Source organism: Hakea prostrata, chromosome 5 (assembly GCF_041222555.1).
Source record: "Hakea prostrata isolate BN-2017 chromosome 5, UWA_Hpros_2, whole genome shotgun sequence".
NCBI lineage: Eukaryota > Viridiplantae > Streptophyta > Magnoliopsida > Proteales > Proteaceae > Hakea > Hakea prostrata.
Window position 1 is genome coordinate 46587752 of NC_142604.1, and position 15313 is coordinate 46603064.

The 15313-nt window shown below is 36.8% G+C and overlaps 1 protein-coding gene across 1 annotated transcript; it reads right to left on the minus strand.

Moving 5' to 3' along the window:
- Nucleotides 1-2662: 2662 nt before the first annotated feature.
- Nucleotides 2663-7664, minus strand: LOC149016158 (protein STABILIZED1-like). Its single transcript, XM_089157284.1, has one exon. The coding sequence runs from the start codon at nucleotides 7206-7208 to the stop codon at nucleotides 4116-4118; it is 3093 nt and encodes a 1030-aa protein (XP_089013410.1). The 5' UTR covers nucleotides 7209-7664; the 3' UTR covers nucleotides 2663-4115.
- Between the last annotated feature and the right edge of the window lie 7649 nt (nucleotides 7665-15313).

Genomic DNA, 15313 nt, shown 5'->3' on the forward strand with positions numbered 1-15313 from the left:
GTAATGCACAATAACATACGCCAGATCACTCCCCTTGGCTCCTCCTCCTTTCTCCTCTCCCCTCCCTCCTTTTAAGAGGTGACTTTGATCCCTCTCTTCCAGTTAAAAACTATGGTTCACAGAACCTAGTTTTTCTTGTTTCTAAGTGAAGTAGGTGTACGAGTCATAGCCTGGTACCCCCAAAATGATGTTTCCAGAACCAATAAGAGATGTTTTCCATTCCATAATGGTTATAAATGAAGCATAATAGTCAATAACCATGTGTCACACCTGTCCTTGCCCTTCACAGATACGTATATTTTCCATCTCCATAAGTGAAAAAGCATTTACATCTTTATACTTCATTGGTTATGGATATACAAATTCATGTTTAAGCGGAACCCATGAAAAACTCTCAATGAGATTTGGGTATTGTGGTTCTAAAGTGTCCAGTAGAGGATGCAAAGGTTTCCCATTTCAAAATAGGGAAATTCCTGTCAAAATCTTTATCAGTTCACTCTGTGGGAATGAAAAAGCTTGTGGATTTTTTTAATTCATTAATTGAAGAGGACAAAAGAAACAACAGGAGGTAGAAATACTGGAAGAACTGTAATTGATTGACAATTTTAATGATACCGTAGTTAAGAGATACTGGAAGAACCCTCAAAGATTGAAACAGAGGTAGGTGGAGGGGGAGAAAAGGTGAGAATCGTGAACCACAAGCGTGAGATTTTGATTAAAAAATCCTGCTGACAATAACTGGTAGAGGAATTATATCGAAGAAAAAAATGAAATTCAGATCCAATTTTGACAAACTCCAGTTTAACAATAATAAATGACGAATTAAGAGACTTGGAAGGCAGACAAACTAGAACACAACCATACCAGGAAGAGATCAAAAACTAACTGCAGAATCAATAAACCATCAAAAGTATTTCAAAAGCGCGAACAAACAAACATGTACTGCAGCAATAGAATCAAATATGACAAAAAATAACTGCAGAAGAACATGTTAACCGTTACTAAGTGAAAAAACAACTGAAGCTAAAACGAAAAATACCTGAACGAATGAAGAATGTGCTTGGAGCTTGAAGCTTCAAAAACCTTACAGTTCCAATTGCCAAAAGTGGGAGGAATCGAAAATTTTTAGTCCCTTCAAAATTCCTGACTTCCTCTTTCTGTTTTTGCCGCACTCGAGACTTGAAATCAACACAGAACACTCAAGACTTGTAGATGATGAACACAGAAGTACAGAACAATCGAGACTCAAAGACGAACACGAAAGAACAGGATTCAATTGATTAGGATTAGAGCTCAAAGGTTTATAACAAAAAATTACAATTTCACCCTTGGTTTTAAATTTGGTACAGCTTTCGGTACATACAACGGTATGGCAACTGAAAACAAAACTGTACCAAACCGAATTCAAAACCAAATTTGTGTACCGTACTATACCAAATTTTGAAACAGTGTGGTTTTCGGTACTGGGAAGTATTCGAGTCAATGGGGAGAAAAAGAGTCTTAACAAAGCAGAGCAATTTCACAACCGCTACCTCTTCAATGGATTGATGCATTGTTTAGCAAGAATCTATTCAACTATTGAATCATGCAATCAGGAGAATGAGAAATCGGCCAAGGATCATTGTGAATGGCAGCAATTACAGAAGCAAGAACCCACGTTCTTTATATAATAAGAGAAGGCAGCGTGGTTGGAAGCAGACACCTAGAACTATAAGGAATTACAAATATAACCAAAAAACTCTAAATCTCATGTTACAACACTTAAAAATATTAAAAAGAAAGGAATCAAACACCCAAAAAGACAATAAAATATAAGGGGAAGAAAAGATGCTGAATCCAGAAACACCACAATAGAGACAGCAGTAAACTAAGAAATGAACAAGAAGCGACATTTAGGGAGTAACCTGATCACACCATCTTTCACACCCTCGATCACCATAAAATTTCATTTCTTTTGTTTTTTGCCAATTTTTCAAAAGATGCCAACATAAAAATAAACAAAGATGCTGGGCTCAACTCCTGGAATCAATGTATAATATTGGTTTGACTTAAAGCATCCTTACCATGAATTCCAAGTAGCATGACATTCAGTGGACTCAGTTAAGAGTTAGCTGGTTAAGATCAAAGGATAATCCACATATCTAGCATTGGTATATCCACCCTAGTAACCTAAAAAGTAAAAATTCAGCCTTATAGGCATAGATCTGATGTTGTATTTAAAATGTTTTGAGTTTGTCACTCACTAGCATAGCCCATGATTCTGATATCGAGGCATAAGCAAATGATCATTAAAGAAGCAGCAGTATGAAGCATAAATCATGCACAACCACAGAAGGTTATTAACAAACTACTTTTTACCTCTCTTTTTTTTTTTTTTCTTTTCCTCTTTTTTTTTTTTTTTTTTTGTGGGGGGGGGGGGGGGTCGATACATACCATCAACAGAGAGTTCAACACAGAGAGATATTTCACGGTAAAAGAATGATTACAAATCCTTTTTAATGTTAAAAATTAATCACCATGCCAGATGGTATTCATCAAATCAGATCAATACATTGCCTTGAAGACAACTAACATATTGCAAAAAAAAACTAATTGAGGCTATCAAAAGAAAACATAGAAAATATATATGTAAGCCAGACTTCTTTCATATAGAGAAATTATAAGGTTTTAATAAAAGGAGAAGGATGGCATGTCACACCTTTCACCAAGTCACCATTAAAGTTCCAACTAACAACCGAATCGTCACCTTTCACCATTAGGTGGGTGCCTTCATAGATCAATTGGAGCTTCAGGGATCTTCATTCATGGAATTGGAAGACAGAAGATAACTTTACCCTGCAATTAGTTTGTTACTGGGAAGTATTTAAGTCGGCTGACAGCTTCAAGGTCAATGGGGAGAAAGAGCCTAACAAACAAAGCAATTTCACGACTGCTACCTGTTCAAGAATGGATTGATGCATTGCCCGAGCAAGAATCTATTCAACTATTGATTCAATGCTATCAAAAGAATGAGAAACCGGCCAAGGAAAATTGTGAAGGGCAATTTGCAAAAGCAAGCAGCCACTTTTACTTATAAAAAGAGATGGCAGGATGATTAAAAGTAGACATCTCAAACTATGACGAATTATAAATATAACCAAAGAGCTCTAAATCCCACATTACAACACTTAGATAGTAAAAAGGAAGGAATCAAACATCCAAAAAGGCAATAAATATATGAAACCAACAGAAACAGAACAGAAGAGATAGCAGTAAACTAAAAATCGAAAAAGAAGCAACATACAGGGAACAACCTGATCACACACATCTTCCACACCTTTGATCACCATAAATTTTCATTGCTTCTGTTTTTGGCAAATTTTTCAAAAGATGCCAACATAAAAATCAAAAAACAACAAAGATGTTCGGCTCAACTCCTGGAATCAAATAATAATATTTGGTGAATTAAAGCATGCTTATTATGAATTCCATGTAGCATGAATTCTTTGGACTCAGTTAAGAGTTAGTAGGTGGAGTAATAGATCAAAGGATACTACACATATCTAACATTGACGGATATACACACTAGCAACCTAAAAATTAAAAATTCAGCCTTGTAGGCATAGGTCTAATGTTGTAATTATATTGTCCCAAGTTTGTCACTCCAAGATAGCCCATGATTTTGATATCTAGGAATAAGCAAATGATCCTCAAAGAAGCAGCAGTATGAAGCATAAAGCATGCACAACCAGAGAAGGCTATGTTAACAAACTCTGTTTCTTCTGTCGATACATAAGGCCATCAATAGACAGTTAAACACAGAGGAAGATATTTAACAGTATGAAAACAATACACAAAATGCATTGATGATAAAAGTTAATCACCATGCCTGAGGGTATTCATTAAAAACCAGAGTAAGTATATTTGCTTGAAGACAACTAACATATTGCCAAGAAAATAATTGAGATCATCCAAAGAAACATAAAGAATATTTATGCAAGCCAGTTTTCTTTCATAAAGAGAAATTATAAAAGGATGACATGGGGCACACCTTTCATCAAGTCACTATTAAAGTTCCAACTAACAACAGAATAGCTAGGTAAGAGATACGTCTAAATCCAGATAGTTACAAAATTCTAGAGCTTGCCACTCTCAGCAGAATTCTCCTCCTTCCCTAGGGCAACCACAACTTTCTTTAGAATAGCTTCTACTGGCTGGTGAGAATTCTCCACAGCCTTGGAAATTGACTGCCATCGTTCACCATGCTTCGGTTCAGCCGCAATACATCTCTTTAAGACATCTTTCTGCTGTTCTTCATTTCCATGTTGAAGCTCAAACTTGTAGTAATATGCCCAAAAATCACCAATATCCGGTGCAAGAGTCACAGCCCTATTCAACCAGTTTCTTGCTTTCTCAGATTTTCTTTCCTGCCAAAACAATTTTGCCACTGCAGCAATGACATGAGGGTCGTGGTCACAACGCTTCAGTGCATCAGCACTTTTTGATCTGCGTTGGGGACGTGGGGCCATCTCAATTGATGCTGCCCAAAGGATACCACTGGTAGGACATTCCTGCAAACCCTTTGCCATCAGACTATCCGCTTCCTTCTTCTGCCCGTGCCTTAATTCAGCTCGAACTGCAGCAAGCCAAAGTTCAGAATTTTTAGGATTTTTCTTCCTGCCCATAGTAAGCACAGCTCGAGCTTTGCTCAGTCCATTCATCGTCTCCTCGAGATTAGCAAGGGAAAGCCAAAGAGGAATTTGACCAGGGCAATATTTTAGACCCGACTCATAAGCTTCCTTGGCTTGCTCCAATCTACCAAGACGTTCCTCCAGCTGTCCAAGCATAAGCCACAATTTGAAGAAACGAGGGTAAAGTTTCAATGCCTCTTCAAGCAATCTCCTCTCCTCTGTTGTATTCCCCAATTCTCTCTCAACAATGGCTGATTTCATCCAAACCCTCTCTGTTCCACCTCTTTCACGAGCTTTAGCCAGAAGCATTCTTGCTCGCTCAGGCTCCTTGTTCTCAAACTCCAGCTTGAAGGCCGCAAGCCAAATTTCCTCAGAGTTGGGAATGGCAGCATAGGCTTCCTGGAGAATAGCACGAGCAGCAGGAACTTCTCCTGCAAGCCACTTCTCTTTAGCACCCATCAACCATAGGACCTCTGCCTGTGGTCTATATGTCACTGCTTTCCGAAGTAGAGCATCAAGAGACTCCCTGGTTCCATGACTCTTCTCAAGCTGTGCTGCCTTGAGCCATATACTCTTCTTGGTTAGGAACACAGTAAGAGCATGAGCATAGATAGCTCGGGCAGTCTCAATGGAACCCCTCTTCTTGCACTCCTCAGCATCAGCAACCCATGTCCTCTTTCGATCTTCTTCCTCAACACCAATTCCAATGGTGTTATGAATGATAGCCTGGCAAGTTGCCACAGATCCAGCCCGTTCTGCAGCTTCAGCCTCTTTCATCCAGGCTTCTCTATCGATCACTAATCCTTCCCTTTGCAAAGCCCTGATACCTCTTTCTATTATCTTCCCAACCATTGCAGTATTACCATTAGCCTCTTCAAGCTTTGCAGCCGTAATCCAAATAGCTGGCTCCTTTGAGAGCTTTTCTCTTGCCCTGTTAAGAACCTTTTTTGCATTATCATATGTTTCCAACCTTGCAAGAGCAAGCCACAACTCAACATGCAAAGGACAACACTCCACAGCTCTCTGAAGCAAGAGCCTAGCATCTTCCTCATTGGCCAACTCTACAACTGCTTTCCAGAGCCTAACAGAATCAGGGTTATGCTCAAGCCCCTTTCTCAAGACCCTGCTCTTGCTCATATCATTATCCTCCAGCTTTGCAGCCTGCATCCACAGCTTCACTGAGTTCGGAATGGCCTTAACACCCTTAGCAATCACAGCTTTCGCTTCTTCCATATTTTTATTATTCTCCCCACCAGCAAGCCTACATGCTTCCAACCATACATCTTCATTCTTGGGGCACTCTTCACAACCTCTCTGTATCAACTGCCTGGCAACTTGGAGCTTCCCTGCAACTTCCTCTAATCTTGCTGCTGCAATCCATCCTGGCGGGTGTTTCGGGTTCGTCTGTGTTACTGACTTGAGAAGCAACCTAGCCTTCTTTATGTCAGAAATCTCGGCATCACTTGTGATCTTCATACTCTTGAGGTCAGTCAGATAACCCTTTGGATCAACAACAGTTAACCCTGAGACAGAATCGGAGAGCCTATCCAATTTCAAAGACAACACAGTACCTCTTCCTTCTCCCACTGCTGTTAAATCTGTAACAGGTGTCTGATTCCATGGAGTCTCGGTACCACCTGCAATTCTGCTCTTGGGATCTAGCGCTGAGACATGCTCCTTTTCCTGCCTAGCCTTCTCAAGCAGAGTATCAGGAACTGGCACGAAACTCTCAAACCGCCTCTTCTTATTCCTCAATGAGTAATCACCAATTTCAGGAATGCTGTCCCATTCTTCTGTAGACATCGTACACAACTTCCTCTTCAAATCCGCAAACTGCTCAGTAATCTTAGGATTAGAAGCTCGATACTCCTCAATCTCCTGCTTCAACCTAGCTTCTCTCCGGTCCTTCCTTCTAGAATCCATCCTTTTATCGATACTCTCCCAAACAGCATCTGCCTCTTTGTCATCCTCGTCATACTCTGCAGACGCAAAAAGCCCAACATCGTTACCTTCAAACTCATCAAACTTCTGATTCTCATCATACCCTTTCTCATCTGCTTCATCCTCTTCCTCTTCCTCGCCACCAGGACCTTTTCCCCTTCCTCTCCCAGCACCAGGAGCTCCAGCAGCACCGCCTACTGCGGCGGCGGACCGGTCGGGGAGATCAGGAGCAGCTCTTGCAGGACCAATATCAGAACGGGTAGTGAAACCTGTGGCACCACGACCAAGACCAGCCACATAGTTGGGAGGAGGCTTGGAGTTAAGGAATTCCAACCTTGGTTTCGGAGGAGCAGGAGGTTGAGTGCCTCCTAGAAGAGGAGAGAGGAGAGCTAGGGTTGAACAGGATCGAACACCCAGATCAGAAAGTTTTGTTGATTGATCTGCAATCAGTCTTCGCGGTGACAAGAAAAGCCGTTGGAGATTGGCAGGAATACCACACTTCTCTTCAATCTCAACCCTTACATCACCAAGCGTGGTGGAAATCGGATCTACGTTTAGAATTAGGGTTTTGTTGTCGAGACAAGTCACGAAAACCATGGCTATAACCTCAGAACTTCAGAACTTGCAGAAATGAACACCAACAGAGACAAAGAGATGTTAGAAAAACTTCAGAAACCGAACAATCTGAATAAAAAGACTTCTAGGAAAATTACGAACAACACTTTCCTTCAATTTCTCGAATAATAAAACCCTAACTTCGAATCAAGGCTTAGGGAGGAAGAACCAGCACAACCGTATGATGGGAAAAAGCCCCCGCCTCCACTCCTCTCCACTTCTCAATCTCAAACAGATAAAAACCAAAGCAGGCTTCGGTCACCGCCTCAGTTCGTTTACCAGATACAAAACATGGCTGCGAGGAAGGAAAACTCAGAAAAAGGGTATTTGATTGAATTTATTTGAGGATATATTTCTTGATTCTCATGCCAAATAAGAATTTCTAGGATTTTTCTCAAAATCCAGTAAATAGAAAATTGATGCAAAACCTTAAATATGCTTCTTCAACCTTAAATATGCTTCTTCGTAAAGTAACTCATTCTCGTGGAGAGAAGAGATTAAAAGAACTTGAGAAATGAAAAATGACCCATCATTCAAACCCTAATCCACTTTCATAATGGACCGGTTTGGCTTATCTCAAACCAAATAGCAGTGCATTTGACCATATGTGTTGAGACCCCATTAATTATTAACCTTAGTAATTGATCCAAGCCCATATATTGCCTAAGATAAACCTAACAATCCCCCACTTGGACAAGATTAATTATTTGATGTGGCCATGAAATCTCAATCACAAAAATCTGTCATTAATCGTTAATCCAGTTAACAAGTTCACTAATGTCGGACAATAGTGGAATATATATCTTATCATATGACATATATCAGTCACAACAAAAGTTTATTTACTAACTAAATCGAAATGAGATGAACAAGGAATATTCAATAATTGTGATCACATAAGCGATGTTATTCCTTGTCGATCATTCGTCATATTCATGGGTTGTTTTGAACACCGTCACATTCAAGGCCAATACACATTTAGGCCCAAGGCCATGGTCAATAGTCAATTATGACTAAACCCACACTTAGACAATGATAAAATTACCATTTTAAAAATATCATAATCAACAAAGCACAATTAAATTCATGCATGCATTAAAACATCCAAAAGAAAATAATTTCTTCATCATATATATAAGAATTACTCAGAGTATAAATTTAATCAAGAACAGATCATAAGATCAATCAAACTACCAAATAACAATGATGTGAGTGTAACACACATCAGACCCGAGAAAATGTTTTCCCATATTCCTTCTCCCATCCTGAGTCTCTCCAATCCAAGATTTATGTGCTTCAATCTCCTTAAAATCCCTTTGCACCGACGTAATATCATCAATGTTCTTTTTTTCCTTGTCATAAGGATGATATTTATCTTTCTTTGAAGAAAATTGTTTGTTCTTATGAAACCCACTAGCAGAAACTTTGTTGTCTTTAACCAGATTTATAGTCTCAATTCTTGTCATTTTCTTGTCGATTTATTCTTGAGCACATATGGAAATAAAGAATTTCATGGTCTTTTCCTTTGCCAATGCAAGGTTGGTTGAGTGGTAAATATCTATACTTCTTAGTGAACAGATAGTGAGTTCAACCCTTGGGGACGACATTTCATTTACAGTATTAAAAAAGCACTCAAAAAAAAAGAATAAAGATATTGGGTAAATTACACATAGACCTCTACAACTGCAATCAAATTACATCTACTATTTTTGAAAAAAAAAAATGAAAAAATTACAAGATTAGCAACAATTAGATTTATGTTTACAAAACTAACCACCAAATGTTTGACTCAACAAAAATAATTTATCTTGAGTTTGGGTTTAGAAAACTAACCAAAATAAAACTACTGCTCACTAAAATTTATTTTGACCGTTTTACCCCTCCATTCCTTTCTATTCTACATTTAGGAAGACGTGCTAAAGCTCCAAAATCCATAAAAAATTTCCAATAAATTTCCTTTCAATTCTACATTTAGGAAGACTGGGCACTTGACTGAAACTGAAACAGGGTTTATAATGATGATCTCATAGATGTTGAAGTCATTAGTTTATCGCCAGAAATCACTAGGAACTTGGGCATAAAAAACAATCACTATAAAACCATAATTCAAAACCAGAACTCGTTGTTCTTCATTCCCTTCACCTGCTGCTTCTCAGAAGCACTCGAGAAAACCCTGTCATCCATGAGTACAGATTTATTGAAATTCCATTCCATTAAGAGGTAGATCTCATAGGAGTTAGGAGAGAGAAATATTTGATCTTAATTTTATATTAATTTCTTTTGTATCATTAATGAAATGCGAAGAAATTAAGATAAATAAGGATGATGTTCTACACGGAATTCTTTCAGAAGGGCCAGATTAAAACGCCTTTCTTTCCCAAAAAAATCAATTACAAATGTTTTCTTCCTATTAAGAACAGAAGGTTTAGTGATTTTGTCACCACTAAAAGCCATTATTCTAAAGAAAAAAATCAATTACAAATGTCCCTTGCTTCTAATCATATAATGGGTAAAATTGGTAGTTTGGTTTCAAGAATGCTATCTCAATCTTTTGCAAGACATGGTACATAGCTTCCTCTTTAAATCTGTAAACTGTCTAATAATCTTATGATAAGTAAAATTGGTATTTTGGTTTGAGGAATGGTGTCCTATTCTTCTGCAGACATTGTATATTGCAATATTATTCTGGGGGAAAAATTAATTACAAATGTCCCCTTGCTTTTAGTCGTATGATGGGTATAATTGGTATTTTGGTTTTAGTAATGCAATCTTATTCTTCTGCAAACATGGTACACAGCTTCCTCTTCAAATCTAAAAACTGCTCAATAATCTTAGGAGTAGAAGCCAAACAATCTAAATAAAAAGACTTCTAGGAAAATTACGAACAACACTTTCCTTCCACTTCTCGAATAATAAAACCCTGACTTCAACTCAAGGCTTATAAAGGAAGAATCAGCACAATCGTATGATGAGAAATCCCTATAATTTTTTTTCATTCTTCTAGAGGAATTAGACAGGGGCGCCCTTTGAGCCTCTACTTGTTTCTTTGCATTATGGAAGTCTTATCTAGAATCCTTGGAGCTTAGAGGGTTTTAGATAGTTTTAAAGGTGTTGAAATTGCTAGAAGATCGCCTGAAACCACCCACCTATTTTTTTGTTGATGATGCTTTTATTTTTTGTAGAGTTAATGAATCTAATATTGCTTTAGTTAAAGTTGCTCTTCGTCTCTTTACTAATATCTCTGGCTAGTGCATTCATTTTGATAAAAGTGGCATTCTCTTTAGCTCGAATACTCCTCATAATGTTAGAAACTCTCTTAGAAATATTCTTGGCATGCCGGGGATGAATATCTCTTGTAAATACCTAGGAACCTGTCTTCTTCCATCTAAGTCTCAAATTAAGGATTTTAGTTTCATCATTGATAAAGTTTCAAAAAAAAAAACTTTCTGCTTGAAAGACCAACAATCTTTTGTATCCCAGAAGGGCTGTTATTGTCAAATTTGTGCTCTCTTCTATCCCTTCCTTACATATGGGCTGTTTTGATTAACCTAAGTCCATCTACTCGAAGTTAGACTCTATAGTGCTTCAATTCTGGAATGGTAGCTCTCTCGAAAAAGAAAAAAGTGACTACCATTAAGAAAGCTACTCTTTTCAAGACTGTCTATAGATGGGTGGGGCTGGTTTTAGAGATGCTAGAATCCATAATTTTATTTTGGTTAAAAGAGGTTGGAAGTGGTCCTCCGAGGGACTGGTTAATGGAGAAGGACGAAGAACAATTTGGAACATACAATATTTTTTGTAAAGAACTGCTCTGGTACTAGAATAGGTAATATTCTAGGAAGTCTAGTAGTAATATTTTGTATCTTGATTCTTGACTATCCCAAAGGATGATCACTCCTTGAGGTAAGACTCGTTTATTAGTTAATAAATTTCTTTTCTTTTTCTTTCCATCAAAAATAAAAAGAATCTCAAACTTCTTCTACATGGACAACAAGAAAAGCAAATCTTCCGTAGCTTTCCTGAATCTCTGCATAGAAAAATCTAAAAAGATAAGGTAAGAGTAGGGGTGTAAACGGACCGGATTCGGATAATATCCTATTGGTTTTCGGACAGATTCTGTCGGATTCGGATGATAATCGGATAGTTATTTTCTTAAGTAGATTCTTCTAAACAGACATGAATATAGATTGAATACAAGTTTTCGATTACCTGTTTACATCATTACCTTTTTATTTGTGAGGGCTAGGTTTGAAATTAAGAATTTAACAACTTTGGTAGCTATTTTAGTAGAAAATCTAGAAAAATAGTCATATATTATAGGTACAAATTATAAAAAAAAAATAATAAATCTAAGTAATTAACTTAATCGGATAATTTATTGGACGGATAATATTCGGTAAGAAAGGGATATACCATATCCGCATCCTATTAATAATCGGACGGATTCGGATACCCCTAAACGGATGCAGATGCGAATTCGGAAGCTAATTTCAGTTATCCATTTATACCCCTAGGTAAGAGGGGGCAGGCCGCAAGGTATGCCTTCTAAGCTTCTTCTTCATAGTTACTATTATTTCCATATAAATTCTCATTGTTTAAATCCCATCCGTTTATTTCAATTGTGATGATGTGGCAAAATAAGAGCCGTCCGCAGGCAGCTGCTGCAGCAAAATAAAAATCCAGGTGAGATGGGCGCAGGCCGCAAGGTATGCCTTTAGATTCTTGTGAAACTTCAATGTAGAAAATAAGGATTTGGGCATTATAAGATAAATGAATTTTAAGAAGCATCCTAGAGACCCTAGCAGCGGCGGTGGCATCCATGCTTCTTTTCTCCATGAACGCCTCTTTGCTCTCATCGTCACCCAAAATCGTCAACAAGTCAGAATCCAGGCGGAGGTGGAGGTGGAGGCCGCACAACACCAGAAATCTGACAACCAGCACCTCTGCAATTCATCTTCCCTCCCTCCATCTATCCTTACATCTACCGAAGCTCCAACATTGATAACAACCGATTTGATACACGCTTCTACTCAAGTCTCTAGTTGGGTTCTACCTTTGCTTCCTTTACCAACACCCATCACAGTGCTGCTCCCAAAAAAAGCATGGTAAATTTTCATTTTTTACGTCTATGTTTGGGTCTCAAACGAAAGAACCAGAAGCAACAGTTGTTCCAGATCCAAGAGATTCAAGGGATTTCAGGCCATCTCTAGCTACTTCTCCATCTTCCCCGTCAATTTCACAAACTGGTTTTCAACCATCCTACCTGGTCACTAGAAGAAACAATCTCGCCTTTTCTCTGTTGAAGACGTCGTTGTTACCAGAGGCACTGACTATCAAATTCGTGAGAAGGTCGTGGATTGTCGCTGGCAAAAGGCACCATTGAAACTATGGAGATTATAAGAGCTGTTCGATGCACTCCTTTCAAAATTGAAAGCCCCTTCCACATTTAATACTATCAAGTTTTCTTTTCCTTTAAATTTGCTTTTATACTTTTACCCTTACTTTAAAATTTTATTTGAAAATCCTAAATAATATTTGTAAGAAATTTTTTACATAAACCCCCTTGACTTCTATTGAAAACATGGCACACCCCTTCCAAAATCAAAACCTTACAAGACAACCTTCACACTTCTACCATTAGTGAAGGATACATAGTAAACTGATTAAAGTCAAATTAATTTGTTTATATGACCAAAATGGTCATAGAGTGATAAAATGATCATGCAAGAATTTTTTTTAATTTGAGGAAAATTTTGGTCTTATAATTTGGGATAATATAATGACATCAAAAATATTGTTTTGGATTTTAAAATGAATATTAAAAATATCATTTATGATTTTATTTGAATTTATTAAGTGTGGGTGAAAAAGTAAAATCATATCATGGTTAAAAGAAAATAGACGGTGTGAAGTGTGGAGGGGCGTTGTAAGATTTTGATTTTAGGGAAATGTTGAGTGTTTTTAATCAAAATGGAGGGGGTTCATATAAAAACTTTTTAGGATTTTAAATAAATTTATTCAAATGAAGGTAAAATTGTCAAATTAAAGTTAAAACTAACGAAAACCTAACCGTGTCAAATATGGAAGAGGACTTTGTAAGATTTCAATTTTTAGGGGGTGCATTGAGTTTCCAATGGAAACAAAGGGAGCCCATGTAAAAAATTCTTTCCTTTTTAAACTCAAATGTTGGGGGGTATTTGGGTCATTTAATGTTGGGAGTTAAAAACTCAAAGTTAAAATTGAAATTATGAGAAATGACTAAATAAAGAAGGGTGAAATTGGTTTTTTGAATTTTCTTTTAGTGATGACATTATCACTTAACCCAATTCCTAACAGCAAAGCGGCATTTGGGATTTATAATTTGCCCTAAGGATATTTCACACCATATATCTTATATTTATTATTGAGTTCAAATCTATAGATTTCAAATTTATAGAGTTATAATTTATAAAATTATATGTTTGGTTGTGAAATGAAATCTGTGGATTCATCCTAAAAAACTATTTGATCGACCTGATTTTTGTGAATGTGCAAATGTATAGATTTTTTGAAATTTCTAGATTTCACCCCTTACCCATAAATCTACAGATTCACATTTTTAGTGTAAAAAGGTGAATCTCTAGATTTCATGAATCTAGAGATTTTTACAACCAAACGGGTATAATTCTCAAATCCATGAATCCAGAGATTTCAAATCTCTGGATTCATGTAACCAAACAGGCCCGATATTTCACATCATATATCTTATATTTATTATTGAGAATTTATTTTGACATAACAAGTGCATATAGTCAATGCAAGGTTGGTAGAATTGTAAGATCTATACTTCTTAGTAGAGAGATCATAGGTTCGAATTCCCTCATAGGATTGTGCCATGTGGAGGATTAAGTAATCGAGGGCAAGCGGCTCGAGATGAACCTCGGAAACTAAAAAAAAAAATCCATTCTACTTAACAAGGACTCAATCCTGAAGTAAACACACGAACATCTTCTTAATCCTTGAGCAACACTTGGATTACTTAAATGCCACATGGCACAATCCTATGAGGGAATTACAGGGAATTGTAAGGAAAGGAATTACAGACGATGTGAATCCCTTAGTCCGGACCAGGGTCAGATCTAAGACCCAACAAAGAAATTTCTACCCGAAAAAAGTTATTCTATCCATTAGTTCCAAGTGTATTTAAATAAATAATAAAAAAATAGAAATTAATATAGAGCAAGAGGCTACGTAGGGTTATGAAAACTTGAGACAAGTAGATGTAGAGCAATAGTTATATGAATTGTTTGATTAATATATTTTAGTAAACAAAAAAAATATTATGAGAAAGAAAAATCACACGATTGTATATACCGATTGTCTCTAAAATGATTTTCCTTTGTTTACAAAAAATGAATATTCTTTAGCCAATTCACTAAAGTGTATCCTTTAATTAGGATTGCTTTGGGAGAATGGGCGAGATGATCAATCATTATTCTTAGTTTCTAAATATATTTTTTAATAATTTTTTTTTAATATTATTAATTGTTATAAAGACAAAGTATTGGTAAAATATTTTAGTTGGTCCAAAATATTTATTAGATTTTGGGTTAATATTTCCTAGGTCATGTCTTTAATTTGCAAGGGATGATATCACCAAAGTTGTAGATGTCATGGTATGGAAACAAGAATTTATTGAGTTGAAGTAAGTAAATAGTATTTGAAACTGAATTAGTTCTCACACATTTAAGGTAACAAAACAGTTGTTATACTAAGAACTGGATTGCTCCTGTTAGGGCAAGAAATTATCGCTATATAAAGACGATCTCTATCTCAACCCAAAGAAGCAAGGGTTCGACTAGATCACAACAGCTAAGGTTATTGAGAAAGCTGAAAATCTCTTATGGGGAAATAAGTTAAAGCCTCAAATCATAAAACAATGTATTAAGTAACTTGAGGGGCATTTTAATCCCTCCATGTTTGAAATTTGAATATACTTAATAGCAACTAACGATGTTAGTTTGGTTAAAACCCACACGTAATATATTACACAAAAGGAGACTCAAACGTAAAAAATTCAAAATAAAATAGGTGATGCATGAGATGCT

Bases quoted from the DNA above. Each gene is read 5' to 3' on its own strand.
- LOC149016158 (XM_089157284.1), bottom strand. From the start codon at position 7,208: ATGGTTTTCGTGACTTGTCTCGACAACAAAACCCTAATTCTAAACGTA.